At 48.8% G+C, this 13,183-nt stretch overlaps 1 protein-coding gene across 2 annotated transcripts in view; it reads left to right on the forward strand.

Moving 5' to 3' along the window:
- Positions 1-5,277: 5,277 nt before the first annotated feature.
- The window catches only part of LOC113405074 (uridine-cytidine kinase 2), a 31,641-nt gene continuing 23,735 nt past the window's right edge, over positions 5,278-13,183 (forward strand). Inside the window, exons 1-3 of one of the 2 annotated variants that reach the window (XM_026656131.1) lie at positions 5,278-5,338; positions 6,600-6,760; positions 7,873-8,017. In XM_026656131.1, the coding sequence (XP_026511916.1) occupies positions 6,720-6,760; positions 7,873-8,017 (186 nt within the window). In that variant the 5' untranslated portion in view covers positions 5,278-5,338; positions 6,600-6,719. Of the gene's footprint in view, positions 5,339-6,599; positions 6,761-7,699; positions 8,018-13,183 lie in introns of those variants that run through there. The other variant, XM_029912445.1, reaches the window with a different exon arrangement.

The raw sequence follows: 13,183 nt of genomic DNA on the forward strand, positions 1-13,183 counted from the left end.
TTAGACCGGAAGCTACAAAGGGTCCGACTAGCAGCCTAGCAACTGGCTCTACTCTCCGGAAGTGATGTTACTCAGATTTCCGGCAACAAGGCGACCGCCAAGCGGAAATCCCGCCTACAAGTAAAGGGCGGGAAGAGCTGCTGGTTGGGCGAGTAGCCTGCCAATAGTGACGTTAAATTCACCTCGCGCCAGGGCCCGCTCAGTCCCTCAAGCTGGAACCAGCCTCCCCCTCATGGGGCTTTTTTCGCAGCTCGTGGGTCAGAGGGCGCCGGACCCCAGCGTCCCTAGCGCCAGGCTGGTCTGAGTGCCCGGTCGGGCCGCGGCTTCCCCCTCAGCCTGTGGGGGTGCGGAGCCGGGCCCAGCTCGCAGCGGTGTTGCGAGCCCCGCCCTGCGCCCGCGACGTGTTATCAGCGCCAGGCCCTGGCGAGTGCCGAGCTCCTCCCCTCCCCCCCAGCCCTGCTGTAGATAAACCCCGGGCAGCCCCTCTCGCAAAGGCGGGGGTCCTCCCCAAAGCCCTGTCTGGAGGAGCCCGTCCCGCGCTGATACCATTGTTGGCGGGTGGGTGCTTCCCGGGACACGCCCTGCTGGCGGGCAGTGCGGAGAGCCCCCGGGCTGTCGCAACCCAGGAGAGCCCAGTGCTGCCTTAGGTACGTGCATGGCCCCCCGTCAGCTGAGCGCCTTCCAGTGTCACTAATCTCGCTTAATAGATGGGGAACCCGGGCACAGAGGGGCTACGTGACTTGCACCAGGGAGCCCGTGCAAATCAGAGGTCTCCTGAGTATGGAGCAAACCATTGGCCCATGCTTCCTTCTCAAGGACTGAATGCCTTATTAGTCCCCGGATTATCGTGGGTGAAAATCAGGGAAACGTTTCCACCGTGATGCAGTCTTAGAAATAGATGATAAATATCCAGTACATAGTCCTTCAGTGAGGGATTTTTGCCTACCTTACATTTTGTATTGGACAGTCTAATTTTAAGTGTCCGGAACAATGTGGCTTCCCGGACTTCTGTTAAGAGACTCTCGCAAAGTCTTTCAGCATAATTTTTCTCTTTCCTAATTTCATCCCATTACTTCTACACGTATCCCCCTTAGTTCTCTCTTAGTGGCCATGGAATAACCTTATTTCTTTATGCCTCTTCTTATGAACCAATCCCTCCAGCTCCCTAGTCATTTTTGTTGATTTCTCTAAATTTCCTCCAGTTTTGTCAATATCTTCTTGGTAATTTGTTCTTCAAAAAAATACTTTATTTCAGGTATGATCACATTAGAGCTGTAGCTTACCTTGCTGTGAAATGATTACCCTGTGCATTTTTACTGGCCTTTCTACAGCTGTGTCCTTTTGCAAACTTGTATCTAATTTGCTTTTATCTTCTATCTTTTTTCCAACTTTTTTCTTCCTTTTAGATAGGGTTTTGGATTATTATTCCCCAGGTGTGTTAGTCTGCATTTTTTTTTTAAATTTAATCTCATGTTGTTGGTTTATTTCTATATATTTACCCTCTTTAAGGGCCTGACCCAAAGGCCACTGAAGTCAATGTCAAGGTGGATTAAGTGGGGTTTGATTCAGACCTTAGGTTCCTTTTCATTATTTTCTCTGCGATCACTGGTATTCACAGTTCCTTCCACCTCAGTGTCATCTGTGACATCATTTTCTTTACTCTCTCCTCCAGATCATTAATGAGGGTATTAAATAAGACTGGACCCAACACTGACTTGTTAAAATCCTCCCCATAGCTCAATACATTGCTATTACCCTTTGTTTATGGTCCTTCAGCCAGTTTTCAGTCCACATGACAGAGTTCCTATTCAAGCCAATTTGAAGTAATTTCAAGAGTGATTCATAAGACAGTATCACATGCTTTAGTAAAAGTCAAATATTAGTGCATCTTCTTCATCCACTAACTATGGGCTAGAGGGGTCGGCAACCTTTCAGAAGTGGTGTGCCGAGTCTTCGTTTATTCACTCTGATTTAAGGTTTCACATGCCAATAATACATCTTAATGTTTTTAGAAGGTCTCTTTCTATAAGTCTATAATATATAACTAAACTATTGTTGTATGTAAAGTAAATAAGGTTTTTAAAATGTTTAAGAAGCTTCATTTAAAATTAAATTAAAATGCAGAGGCCCCCAGACTGGTGGCCAGGACCCGGGCAGTGTGAGTGCCACTGAAAATCAGCTCGCGTGCCGCCTTCGGCACATGTGCCATAGGTTGCCTACCCCTGGGCTAGATTGTGACTTGAAGTATGCACTAGCACAGGGGCATGAGGGGGAGACTCCCCTTTCACCCTGCAGAAGCTACCTGGAACTTAAGTGTGCAAAAGTAAACAGGTGCTGTGGTGCCCGTTCACTCATTCTTTGGAGTGAGTGGGCAGAGAAGAATAGGGAATATTGGAGCCTTGAGTCTGCCTCCCCATGTGCTGGCCAGCACATCTGAGCCAGGGAGGGCTAAGGCTTCTGGCATAGGCTACCAGTAGATTACTACTCTTGTGCAAGAGGGGAACCAAGAGAAAGTGGTGCTTCCAAGAGATATCTCGGAATCACCTTTCCTCCTGAGGCTGCTTCTGGAGTCATGCAGTTTATGCACTGACCCTCGCCCAGGACTGTGTCATAAAGTACAATCTAGCCCTTTGGGTCTGGAGGTTCCACCACCCTTATTCATGCTGTGTGATAGGCCCACTGAAATCATTTCTACTACTTGCAGAGTCTGGTACTTACCCTTACTCATGGTGTGAACAGAATCTGGCCCTAAATAAGGCCATGTCTACATTATGGGTGCTTTAGTGGCCTAGAGCTTGTCTACACTTGAAACAGCACAGCTGCAGTGCTTCAGTGTTGACACTACCCCCTACACCAATGGGAGGGGTTCTCTCGTCAGCATAGGTAATCAACTTCCCTGAGAGGTGGTAGGCTGGGTTGACAGAATTCTTCTGTTGACCTAGCGCTGTCTACACTAGGGTTTAAGTCGGCTTAACTACGTCGCTCAGGGTGTGGATTTTTCATATCCCTGAGGTACGTAGTTAGGTCAATGTAACTTTTTAGTGTAGACCAGGCCATACATAGCTACAGTGCCATAGCTATGCCTCGGTAACCCCATAGCATAAATGCAAACTGCAGCGATGGAAGGGATTTTTCCATCGTTGTAGGAACTCAACCTTCCTGAACGAAGGTAGGTAGGACAATGGAAGCTTTCTTCCATCCACCTAACTGCGTCTACATTGAGGGTTAGGTGATGGGTTTTTCACATCCCTGAGCACTGTAGTTGTGTTGGCCTAAGTTGTAAGCCTACACCAGGCCTAATACTCTTGTGGGCTGGGCAGAACATCATTGAAACTGATGCACGAAGCAGCAGTCCTTCATTCAGAATAAATGTTAGAAACAATAGGGGCCTCAAACCAGAACACAAGCACACACATGTGAGTCTGCTCAGGAATTAGAATGATGTGGGCAGAGGGTTCTTGTTGGGTATTGTTTGGTGGAGTTATGTGTGTGGGAGAGAGAAGGGAACAGTGAGAAACACCAGAGAAGCAGAGAGAAGGCAGCAAGGAAGCTCCAGAGTCCAGACAAGCACAGTGTGTGGCCCTGAGAAAAGCCTAGAAAGAGTTTTCAAGGTGGGTGCTGCCAAAAAGAATCTTGAAGCTGTGAGCAAAGCTGTTGTTTGATTCCTGCTGTGTCTGGGAAACATGACTTTGTACATACTTTGTAAATAAACTGGATTACATCAGAGAAATACCTGAGCCCATCCTAGTGGAAAAAACCTGCAGGGCCCCAAACTTTGGCCAACCACTCATGTCAAAAGGGGTAACAATACTATCAAAACAAAGGCATCAAAGTTTAGGCCAGATTGTGGCCCATCCTGCAAAAGGGAGTAAGGGAGCAAAAAGTACTCCCTTGCTTCCCTGCATCAGCTTCTCCTTTTCAAGGGGCTGCTATACCTTCCCTCTGCACACGTGGGCAGGAAGAGATGGGGAATAAGCAACCTTAGCACCACTGCTTAGTGTTGGGGGATGTATAGGTATAAAGCTGGGGCAGGGTATGTCCCCCGGCCCCCCACCTGGAGCTGAGGGGACTAGTAGGCACATTGGCCAATATCCTCAAAGGTAATTAGATGCCTAACTCCCATTGAAATCAATTGGAATCAGGCAGTTAAATACTTAGAGGATCTCGAGTCTTGGCCATTTTGACTTCCTCAGTCACAGTCTGCTTCCTGATGTGCTTGTAGGGTAACACAATGCACGGGCCCATATGTGGGGCTTGTGCAAAGCCACAATTGACCCCTTTTGATTTGCAATATCTGTGCTTTATAACTCCAGCTGTTTATTGACAATGCTCAGGTTTTTTTCCTCTTAATATTTGTTCCATAATTCTCATAAGAATAAATATTAAATTTAAGGGATCCTTTCATTTTTTGAACACTGCTATTACATTTACTTTCATCCAGTCTTTCAGTACCTCCCCATTTGTCAAGATTTTTCAAAACTGTATAATCAGTTCATTTGCTGATCCCATTAATACTCAACAATGCAGATAATCAAGACTGGCTGATATTTTATGATTGAATTTTATAAATATTCCATTACCTGCTCTTTATCGTTAGTCTTCATGGGTCTTCCTTCCGCTCCTCATTACTGCACATGTGGGAAGGTGCACTATGAGCCATCCTATGAAATCTAAGATACTGCTAAAGGGAGGATACTGTACTTGTTGACTCACTTAAGGTTGATCCAAAACTCATTGAAGTCAATGGAAAAACTGGTTGACTTCAATGATCTTTGGATCAGACTTGTAGAGAGGTTAGACACATGGGTATAAAACAACAAAATGAGATTCAGATTGGAGAAATGCAACCTAATACACCTGGGGAAAAATAATCCAAAATAACAATCTTTAATGGGACGGAGAAGCATAAAAATCAATTTGTGACAGATATTGCAACTGCATGCAGTATCTTTGGGGACCATATTGTATTACAGTTATGTAATATTGTATTACAGCTTATGTATTACTGTGGGCCAGGGATTGTATACACCTACCGCAGATAGGTTACCATGGCTCCTTCAGGAACCGAAAACAATGGGGGGTATTAAGATGAATCGCTCAGATTGTAACATCTCCAAAGAGGTAGCACCCCTGGGAGAAGCTTGCATATATGGTTCAAAGTGGGTTTTCCAGAGACCAATAGACAAAGAAGGGGCTTTTGGTATGAAAAGGCTGCATTTAAACTGACTCAGGGCCTTCTTTCTGATCCAGCAAACAGGACCTTCTGTCCGACAGGGGCCCAAACCTTGTGGAAGGGTGGGAAAGACTTTGGCTGACTAGGGTCCCATAAGACTGACAGGTGAGCTTTGTAAGCTTTTAGCCTGTGTATAGGAAATTGTATTGTTTTTTATATGTAGCACAAACTGGTACCTGAACTTGATTCACTTGCATTTTACCATTCTGGACTGTTTTTGAAAGTTGAAGTAGTGTCTTGCCTAGCATCTCCATTACAAAGAGTTTAGTCCTAGATCCTCTAGGTATTTAGGCACCTAACTTCCATTGATTTCAATGAGAGTTAGGTACCTAAATACCGTTGAGGATTTGGATCTTAGTTCTTGGGGAAAGACAATATATATATATATTTTCTATGAAATATATATATTTTCTATGAAAGAAGGAGCTCTTGTTATACTGGGCAGGTCTACACTTAAAACGCTGCAGCTACTATACCAACAGTACAGCTTCTCCCATCCGTGTAGTTGATCCACCTCCGCAACAGGTGGTAGCTATGTCGATGGGAGAAGCCCTCTCATCAACATAGTGCTGTCTACATCAGGGGTTAGGTAGGCATCACTGCGTTGCTTAGGGGTGTGGATTTTTCACACTCCTGAGTGACGTAGTTATACCAATGTAAGTTTATAGTGAAGACCTGGCCTTGCTTACATACAACTTTTTTAAGACGAAGGGGACACTGAAAGATAACTTTAGGCTGGGAGAGAGCCTTTATTCTGATATGCCATAGGTAATATTTCTGTATTTTGTAACATAAGCTTTGTGCTGGCTTGGCCTAGTTTTTCATAGTATCCTAACAAGACAGGATCCTATCTTTTTATTCATGGTTTTCTCAATTTCTTTTATATGCCAAAAAATCCCTGCTTTTAAGACAGGGATTGGACTGTGGATACTAATAGGTGAGGAAGTTCAATGATGGGCATCTGGGAGAGAAACTGAACTCTGACCTTAGAGAAGGTAGAATTTGGTGCAGGTCTGTGTGGGCACAAGGAGAGCAAAATGACCTGAAGATACTAGACATAGTTACAGAGGTGGCTACAATGGGGGAAATGGAGCTAAGACTCAGAACCTCAAATGTATTTAGGTGCCTAATTTCCATTGAAAGCAATGGAAACTAGGCTCTTAAATACCTTTGAGGATCTGGGCCTAAATAATGCCCGGAGCACTGAAGTGCTGTTGCACTGTTGTATTGTTTGTTACAAACTTTTGATGGTTCCTTGTGCCTGGCACTATGCCCCCAATCACAGCTTTAAAGTTGGTATGGGGTCATGGGAATCCCATTGGAAATCACCATTGCAGGAATCTCTCATTTGTTTCTCTGCCTATAGAACTTCCTTACTTGGCACTAGCAGAAGTAGAGCACAACTGGTGCTGAGGTGGGACCCTCTGACATTACAAGAAACACTCTGCAGGGATGTGGGGACAGGAGAGATGGCACTGATGAACAGATGACTCCAGTTCCTCTCAGTGCTTCCTTCTCTCACAATTCGTATCCTGAGTGGTCAGTGCTAGAATTTGGGTCCTGATCGTGCTTAAGTTTATTCATGTGTGTAAAGTTAAGTGCATACATTATGCACATAAGTGCTTGGATCAGGGCTGTGGGGGGGGATAGGGTGATGAACCTAGGATGGATGACATTTGAGTTCCCATCATGAGCAATACTGTGGTTCAACCCAAGTAGCATTCCAGTGGAGGCTGATTTGAATCTCTGGAAATTGCTTGGGGAAATTCATAGCTAAAAGGGCTGCTCTGAACTGATTTAGGGTAAAGAGAATGAATTCGTCAAATGCATTCAGTGTAAAATCAGGGTGTCCTCCCTGGGCAGCTTCCCCTGGAAATGAAAGGGGCCCAGCCCTGGGGTGAAGTGAGCGAAGTAGGATATTTGGAAGATTTAGGCCTGGTCTACACTAGGACTTTAATTTGGATTTAGCTGCCTTAATCCGAATTAACCCTTCACCCGTCCACACTACAGAGCCAGTTAATTCGAATTAAAGGGCCCTTTAAATCGATTTCTGTACTCCACCTCGACGAACGGAGTAGAGCCTAAATCGATTTTGTTAATTCGAATTAGGGTTAGTGTGGACGCACACCACCGAATTACTGTGTTTAAGTTAATGGGGTAGTGTGGCCGCACACCACCGAATTAATGTGGTTTAAAACCGAATTAAGGTGCTTAGTGTGGCCGCGCACAATCGAATTTATACAACCTGTTTCCCAAATTCGAATTATCTAAATTCGGATTAATCCTGTAGTGTAGACATACCCTTAGAGGCATAACACAACTCACAGTGCGGTCAATCTGGAGCAGAGGGCCTCGGTGCTAGAGAGAGTTAACTGAGCACAGGTGTTGTAGGAGGCGTTTCTGGACACGTTTCGCTTTGTCCTCCGTCCTCAGCAACAGCTGGAGGAGGCAGTGGGCGGAAGGGGGATGGATGCTGGGTCTCTGCGGCTCCAGAGCCCCAGCCAGTTTGCAAACCCAAGCATCAGCCCGGGTGGTGGGAGCATGTGCAGCTGTAGCAGGCACCTGGCAGGGAGCCGCACGCTGGGGATGTGAACCAGGCGGGGAGGAAGGCCTTTCCTTGACTCATCAGATAAATCCAGCCCCCCAAGGCGCCTGGTGAGCCGGAGACTGAGCAGCGGCAGCAGCATGGCAGGGGATAGTGAGCAGAGCCTGCAGGAGCACGAGCAGCCTGGCGGTGGGGAGCCCTTCCTGATCGGGGTCAGCGGCGGCACAGCCAGCGGCAAGGTGAGCGGGGGAGCGCGGAGCCGGGGGTGGCTGGTCCCCGCGTGGGTGCATGGGGAGCCCAGCGCAGCGGACACATGGCGGCGGCTGCTGTAGCGGGCGGGCGGCTGGGTGCTAGCCGAGACCCTGCTGGAGAGCCCCCGGCCCCCTCCGGGCTGTAAGAACACGTGTGCGCGGGGAAGGGGGGGGCGTGTTGTTGCCGCGATGGGGTGCGGCTCCTAGCGAGGCGTTGGGTGGGAGGGAGGCCACCCGGGTCCCCCTCCTGCACTGCACTGCTCCGCTCCGGCGGGCTGCGGGGAGGCAGGGCGGCTGCTGACTGGCAGCGCGGCTTTGTAACACATTGTCTGGTCGCAGCCAGCCCGCCCTGGGGAGCGAGCTCGGCTCTGCTGTGTGGGTGCCTCCGCTTTCCGCGAAGCGGCTGCTTCCTGCCGTGTGTTCTCTCTCTGCCAGACACAAAGGCCTGATCCCCGGGCAGGTGGCGCTCAGCGGCTTTGGCGGGCGCCCTCCTGATTGACACCCCTGCCACTCAGCTCCGGCCCCAGGGGAGCAGGTGTCTGTGTGGCAGTTGTGCCGAGGTGGGGGATCGGCACAGATGGGTCCTGCTGGCTTTTGTGATCCTGTAAAGATCTCTCTAAACGGTTACCCCGTTTCTAACTCCTTCAACCTCCTTGCTCCTTCTCCCCCCCCCCCCTTCCTGCCTTGGTGGTGACGCTGCTCCGTGCCGGGGTGACTCAGTGCTGCACGGATGGCTCGGCTGAATGGGGGTCAGATAAGTGTCTTGTTCCCCAGTCCCTCCTGGGGCTGTCTAGCTTCCCCTCCTCTGACTCTGATCGAAGCTATGTAATGTGGCGGAATCACTGGGGTTCCGTCAGCCTGCCTGGAAGCAGGCGAATAGGAGCTGTTGTGAGAGAGCTTGGAAGTGGCAGTTGTGCCATTGTGTTAACTGCTCCTACTGGAGATGCACCTGCGCTCCTAGACTGGGGAGAAAGAAAATATAAACTAGAGGCACAGACAACTCTCTTATCAGAGGGCAGAGTTGAAAAAATAGTAGCTGTTGAATATAACTTGAGTAGTATTTTTACCATGACTAAACTTGTCCACTTTTAATAAAGTGAGATAAGAGCAGCTATTCCGAACTGTTTTCTTTATTCATTATTAATGAAGTTCCCCAGACCCCCAGTTGTCTATGCCCATGCGTACAAGCACTCCTAGAAAAGCTGGTCCTAGGATTTTATACCTGTCTCTTAGAGAAAGGAGCTTAGATCCTCGCTTTCTTCTCCACACTAATATTAAACTTGTCAGTGTAATCCGTAAGAGCATAACAGCTTTAAAGCAACACCAGTTTCATTCTGTCTACAGACTCCCCCCCCCCGCTGGCTTTTGTGATCTTTACAGGATCACAAAAGCCAGCAGGACCCCCTGACTTGACTCATGCTCTGGCCCTCTTTAGCTCAGTGCAGGACTGGAGCTGTAATTATTGCACACTAGTTTTTATGTGTGTGACTCTGTCTGTGTACTACGCCATCCCCAGAGTCCTCTGGTAACTTTAGTGGTTTTACAATTGTGCTTTCCTTGAATGTATTTAATGTGTATGAAAGACTCAGACAAATAGGGGAAACAGTGAAACTGGCTATACACAGACAATAACATGGATGGAGGAGGGAAAGGACAAATATTTGCCCCTCTCTAATCCCTTACTGTTCCAGTAATCTGAAGTGTTGTTTAGAATGATAGTGAGTAACAGATTATTTTTCAGAAAGATGTGTGTCTGATGGGAGGGCATGGGGGTGTTTTGTTGACCCAGATTGGTAGCAGGTGTTGGAATCCTACTGGGAGATGCTGACTCATAATGGCAGATGTGACTCTCTAACTCCACCCTGGGTGTAAGGCAGTGTAGGAGAGTTCCTCTGGACACAGAACTGGCTAGGCGAAAACTCTAGGAACTGCCAAACTCTAGGGAGTTAGCTTGGGCTGAAGTTTATGGTGAGTTTGTTGTCTGAATTACCAGTAGAGGCAAACCCCGGCAAAGGGTTGCTCTATGTACATTTTGTCTTTCTGTTCAGAGGGGGGATGGAATTTCCTCCAGCATATGGTGTCCATTTAAAAAGTATTCCAGGTGAACACGCTCATGTTCATAGGTGGGAGTGCACCTGAGATCTTCTTCGTTACGGGGAGCACTAAATGCCTGGCTGCAGCCGGAGGAGCATAGGGCTATGTGCACTCAGTTTTTTCTAAAGATGACTTAAAAAAAAAAAAAACCCCAAAAAACACCAGGCCTTCACTGCAGTGATGGGGGTGGCCTTTATCTGTTCTCTCGCTTGTTGAAAACACACATGTGCCTGCTCCCCAATGAAAAAATCCCCATAGAAGGTGGAGAGTGTGTGTGGAAATCTCTATCTGGGAACCAACGCTGAATTGTTCTTACACTATGTTTTCTGGTGACTCAAGTATTCTGGGCTCATGTGAGGCCTTTTGTGTGTGGGCCTAACTCTGCATAGCTGTCTCAGTAACATTGTGTCTGTCGCTGCTGAAATGCTGTCTCGGAGCAGTTTATTGAACCCACAAGGTAAGGCCAGGGATTACAGTCCAATAGGGCACAGTTGTTCTCCGCTTCAAAGTGAAACATGCTTAGCAGCAGTAGTAGGCTCTCCTGTAAAACAGGGAAGAGGTTCTTTATTGTCAGGGTGGTGTACTGATGGCTTTTCCTTTCTCAGCTTTGATTTCCCCTCTGCAATGATTGCTTGCTGCCAAAACACACACACTGTGCAATGCTGCCCTTTAAAAGGAACTCAACAGATCAGTGCAAACTTCATAGCCAGCTCTCTTGTAGTCCATTCTTAACTTGCTATGCTCAAGCAGAAGCAGCAGGAAGAGATTATTGGTGCTTGTGCTTCTAGTATCCCAAACTGGTGTATTATAGTTTAATGTGGCTCGTGATGCAGCAAAGGGAGAACGTACTTGGTGGCAGAGGTAAGGCAAGGTGTGTATGCAGCTGTGACAACAGGGATCTGCCCAGCTGATTCCTGGCAAGGCCTCCAATTTTTGGTGATAGTCTTGATTGCTATAATAGAAGGCAAATGGGTCCTTGGAAGAACAAAGAATGCTGTACATCTATGGTGATATGCACCACACTGAGCCCAGACAAGAGGTTCCCTGCAGCAGGGCAAGTAAACTTTCCTGAATGTCCTGTGCCTAGCAGTATGGCTGACTATCAGTTCTTAAGGTCCACATGTGCTGGCCCTGGTTAGAAGCAGAGAGGATTGTGGCAGGGGGGAGACAGATATATTTTCCTATTCCAAAGCTGCAAATCCATCTAACTCTCAGCAAAACTGTGGACTGTTGCAACACACTCAGTTGACAACACACCAGAGTGAAGATAACAGGGGATGCTTTCCTCGCAAGGCGCGCATGCAAAAAAGCCCGCCCTGCCGCTGTTGTTGAGTCAGAGATGGGTAAAACTCTTGCTGGTGGCCACACTGACACTTTTTTCCTAAAATACTTAATTAACTTTAGGAGAAACAAATAAATATGCATGTATATACATCCAGATAATTGTAATTTATTTAGGTAGGGTTTTTTTGCAGACTCGATAATAAAAATAATGCTGTGAAAAGTGATATTTGTATGTTTGTTAATATCACTTTTTATAGTAAGTCCTGGCAAGCTAAGACCTGGATGGAGGGGTGGGGGGTGAGGCGGCGGAGGCCAGGGAGGATGGATGGAGGGGTGAGGCAGCAGAGGCCAGGGGCGATGGATGGGGGGCCCTGCCACTGCATGGTCAGAGGTGTGGGTTGGTGCCTGGGGCTGGGGATCAGCACCCTGGGCCAGCACCTACTGGAACCCAGAGTTCATGCCCGCAGTTGCGTGGCTAGGGCCAGGGATTGGCGGCCAGGGATTGGCATCCAATGCCACGCAGCTGGGTGTTGGCACCCAGAGGCAGCACCTGCTGCTGTGTGACCGGGGCTGAGGGTTGGCACCCAGGGTTGGCGCCTGGGGTCTGTGCCAGCTGCTGCTGCACAGCCAGGGCTAGGAGTCTGTCCTGGGCCAGCACCCGCCAAAGCCTGCTGCTGCACGACCAGGACTGGAGGTCGGTGTCTAAGGCCAGCACCTGCCAGAGCCTGGGGTTGGTGCCTGCTGCTGCGTGACCGGGGCTGGGGATCTGCACTCGGGGCTGGTGTCTGGGGATGGGTGCCCAGGGCCAGCACCTGCCGGAACCCAGGGTCGACAGCCAGGGCTGGGGGTCAGAGCGCACGGCCGGGGATTGGCTGATGCTGAGTTTGGGGCTGGCGCTTGAGGTCTGTGCCTGCTGCCCCAGGGCTAGGGGTCGGCATCCAGAGACAGCACCCGCCAGAGCCCAAGTCCAGCGCTGGGCATCTGCACCCAAGGCTGGCAGCCTCTGGAGCTCAAGGTCAGCGCCTGGAGCCGGCACCCAGAGTCAGTGACTAGGGCTGGGGGTCAGAGTGCACAGACAGGGGTCAGTGCCTGGGGCCAGCGGCTGCTGGTGGGATTAGGGGTCAGCACCACATGGCCAGAGCCAGGGATTGGAGCCTGCTGCTGCGTGGCCAGGGCTTGGAGTCTGAAGCCCCAGGGCTGGAGCCCTAGTTTGCAGCCAGACTCCACAAGTCTCTGCCACCCAACCACCCCAGGGCTCAAGTCTGAGCCCAATTAAGCTTAATCTGCAGCAAGGGAGATTTAGGTTAGATATTAGGAAAAACTTTCTAACTATCGGGTAGTTAAGTTCTGGAACAGGCTTCCAAGGGAGGCTGTGTAATCCCCAGCATGGGAGGTTTCTAAGAACAGGTTAGACAAACACCCTGTTAGAGAGGATCTAGGCAGACTGCTTCAGCATAGAGGGCTGGACTTGATGACCTCTTGAGTCCCTTCCGGCTGGCTCAATGTCTTGTGGGGCATGATCACAGAAGTGTTGGGTTGGAAGATTTTTAGGCAGGGTTACTGGGTGGGATGGGGGGGGAGGAGGGAGTGTTTGGAATGGACCGTACATTTAACTGGCTTATCCCTCTCCCCTCCAGCAGCAGAACTGGAGCCCAGTTGCCTGTGCTGAGGTCTGTACATAGATGCCACTGTTTAGAAAAGACTTTGCCAAGGAACATCTGGTTCTGGGGGGCAGCTTGGTCCCAGGGCACTCAAGGGTTGTATGCCCCTTCTGAT

The sequence above is a fragment of the Terrapene carolina genome, unplaced genomic scaffold (assembly GCF_002925995.2).
Source record: "Terrapene carolina triunguis isolate 2854851 unplaced genomic scaffold, T_m_triunguis-2.0 Scaffold212, whole genome shotgun sequence".
NCBI classification, from domain to species: domain Eukaryota; kingdom Metazoa; phylum Chordata; order Testudines; family Emydidae; genus Terrapene; species Terrapene triunguis.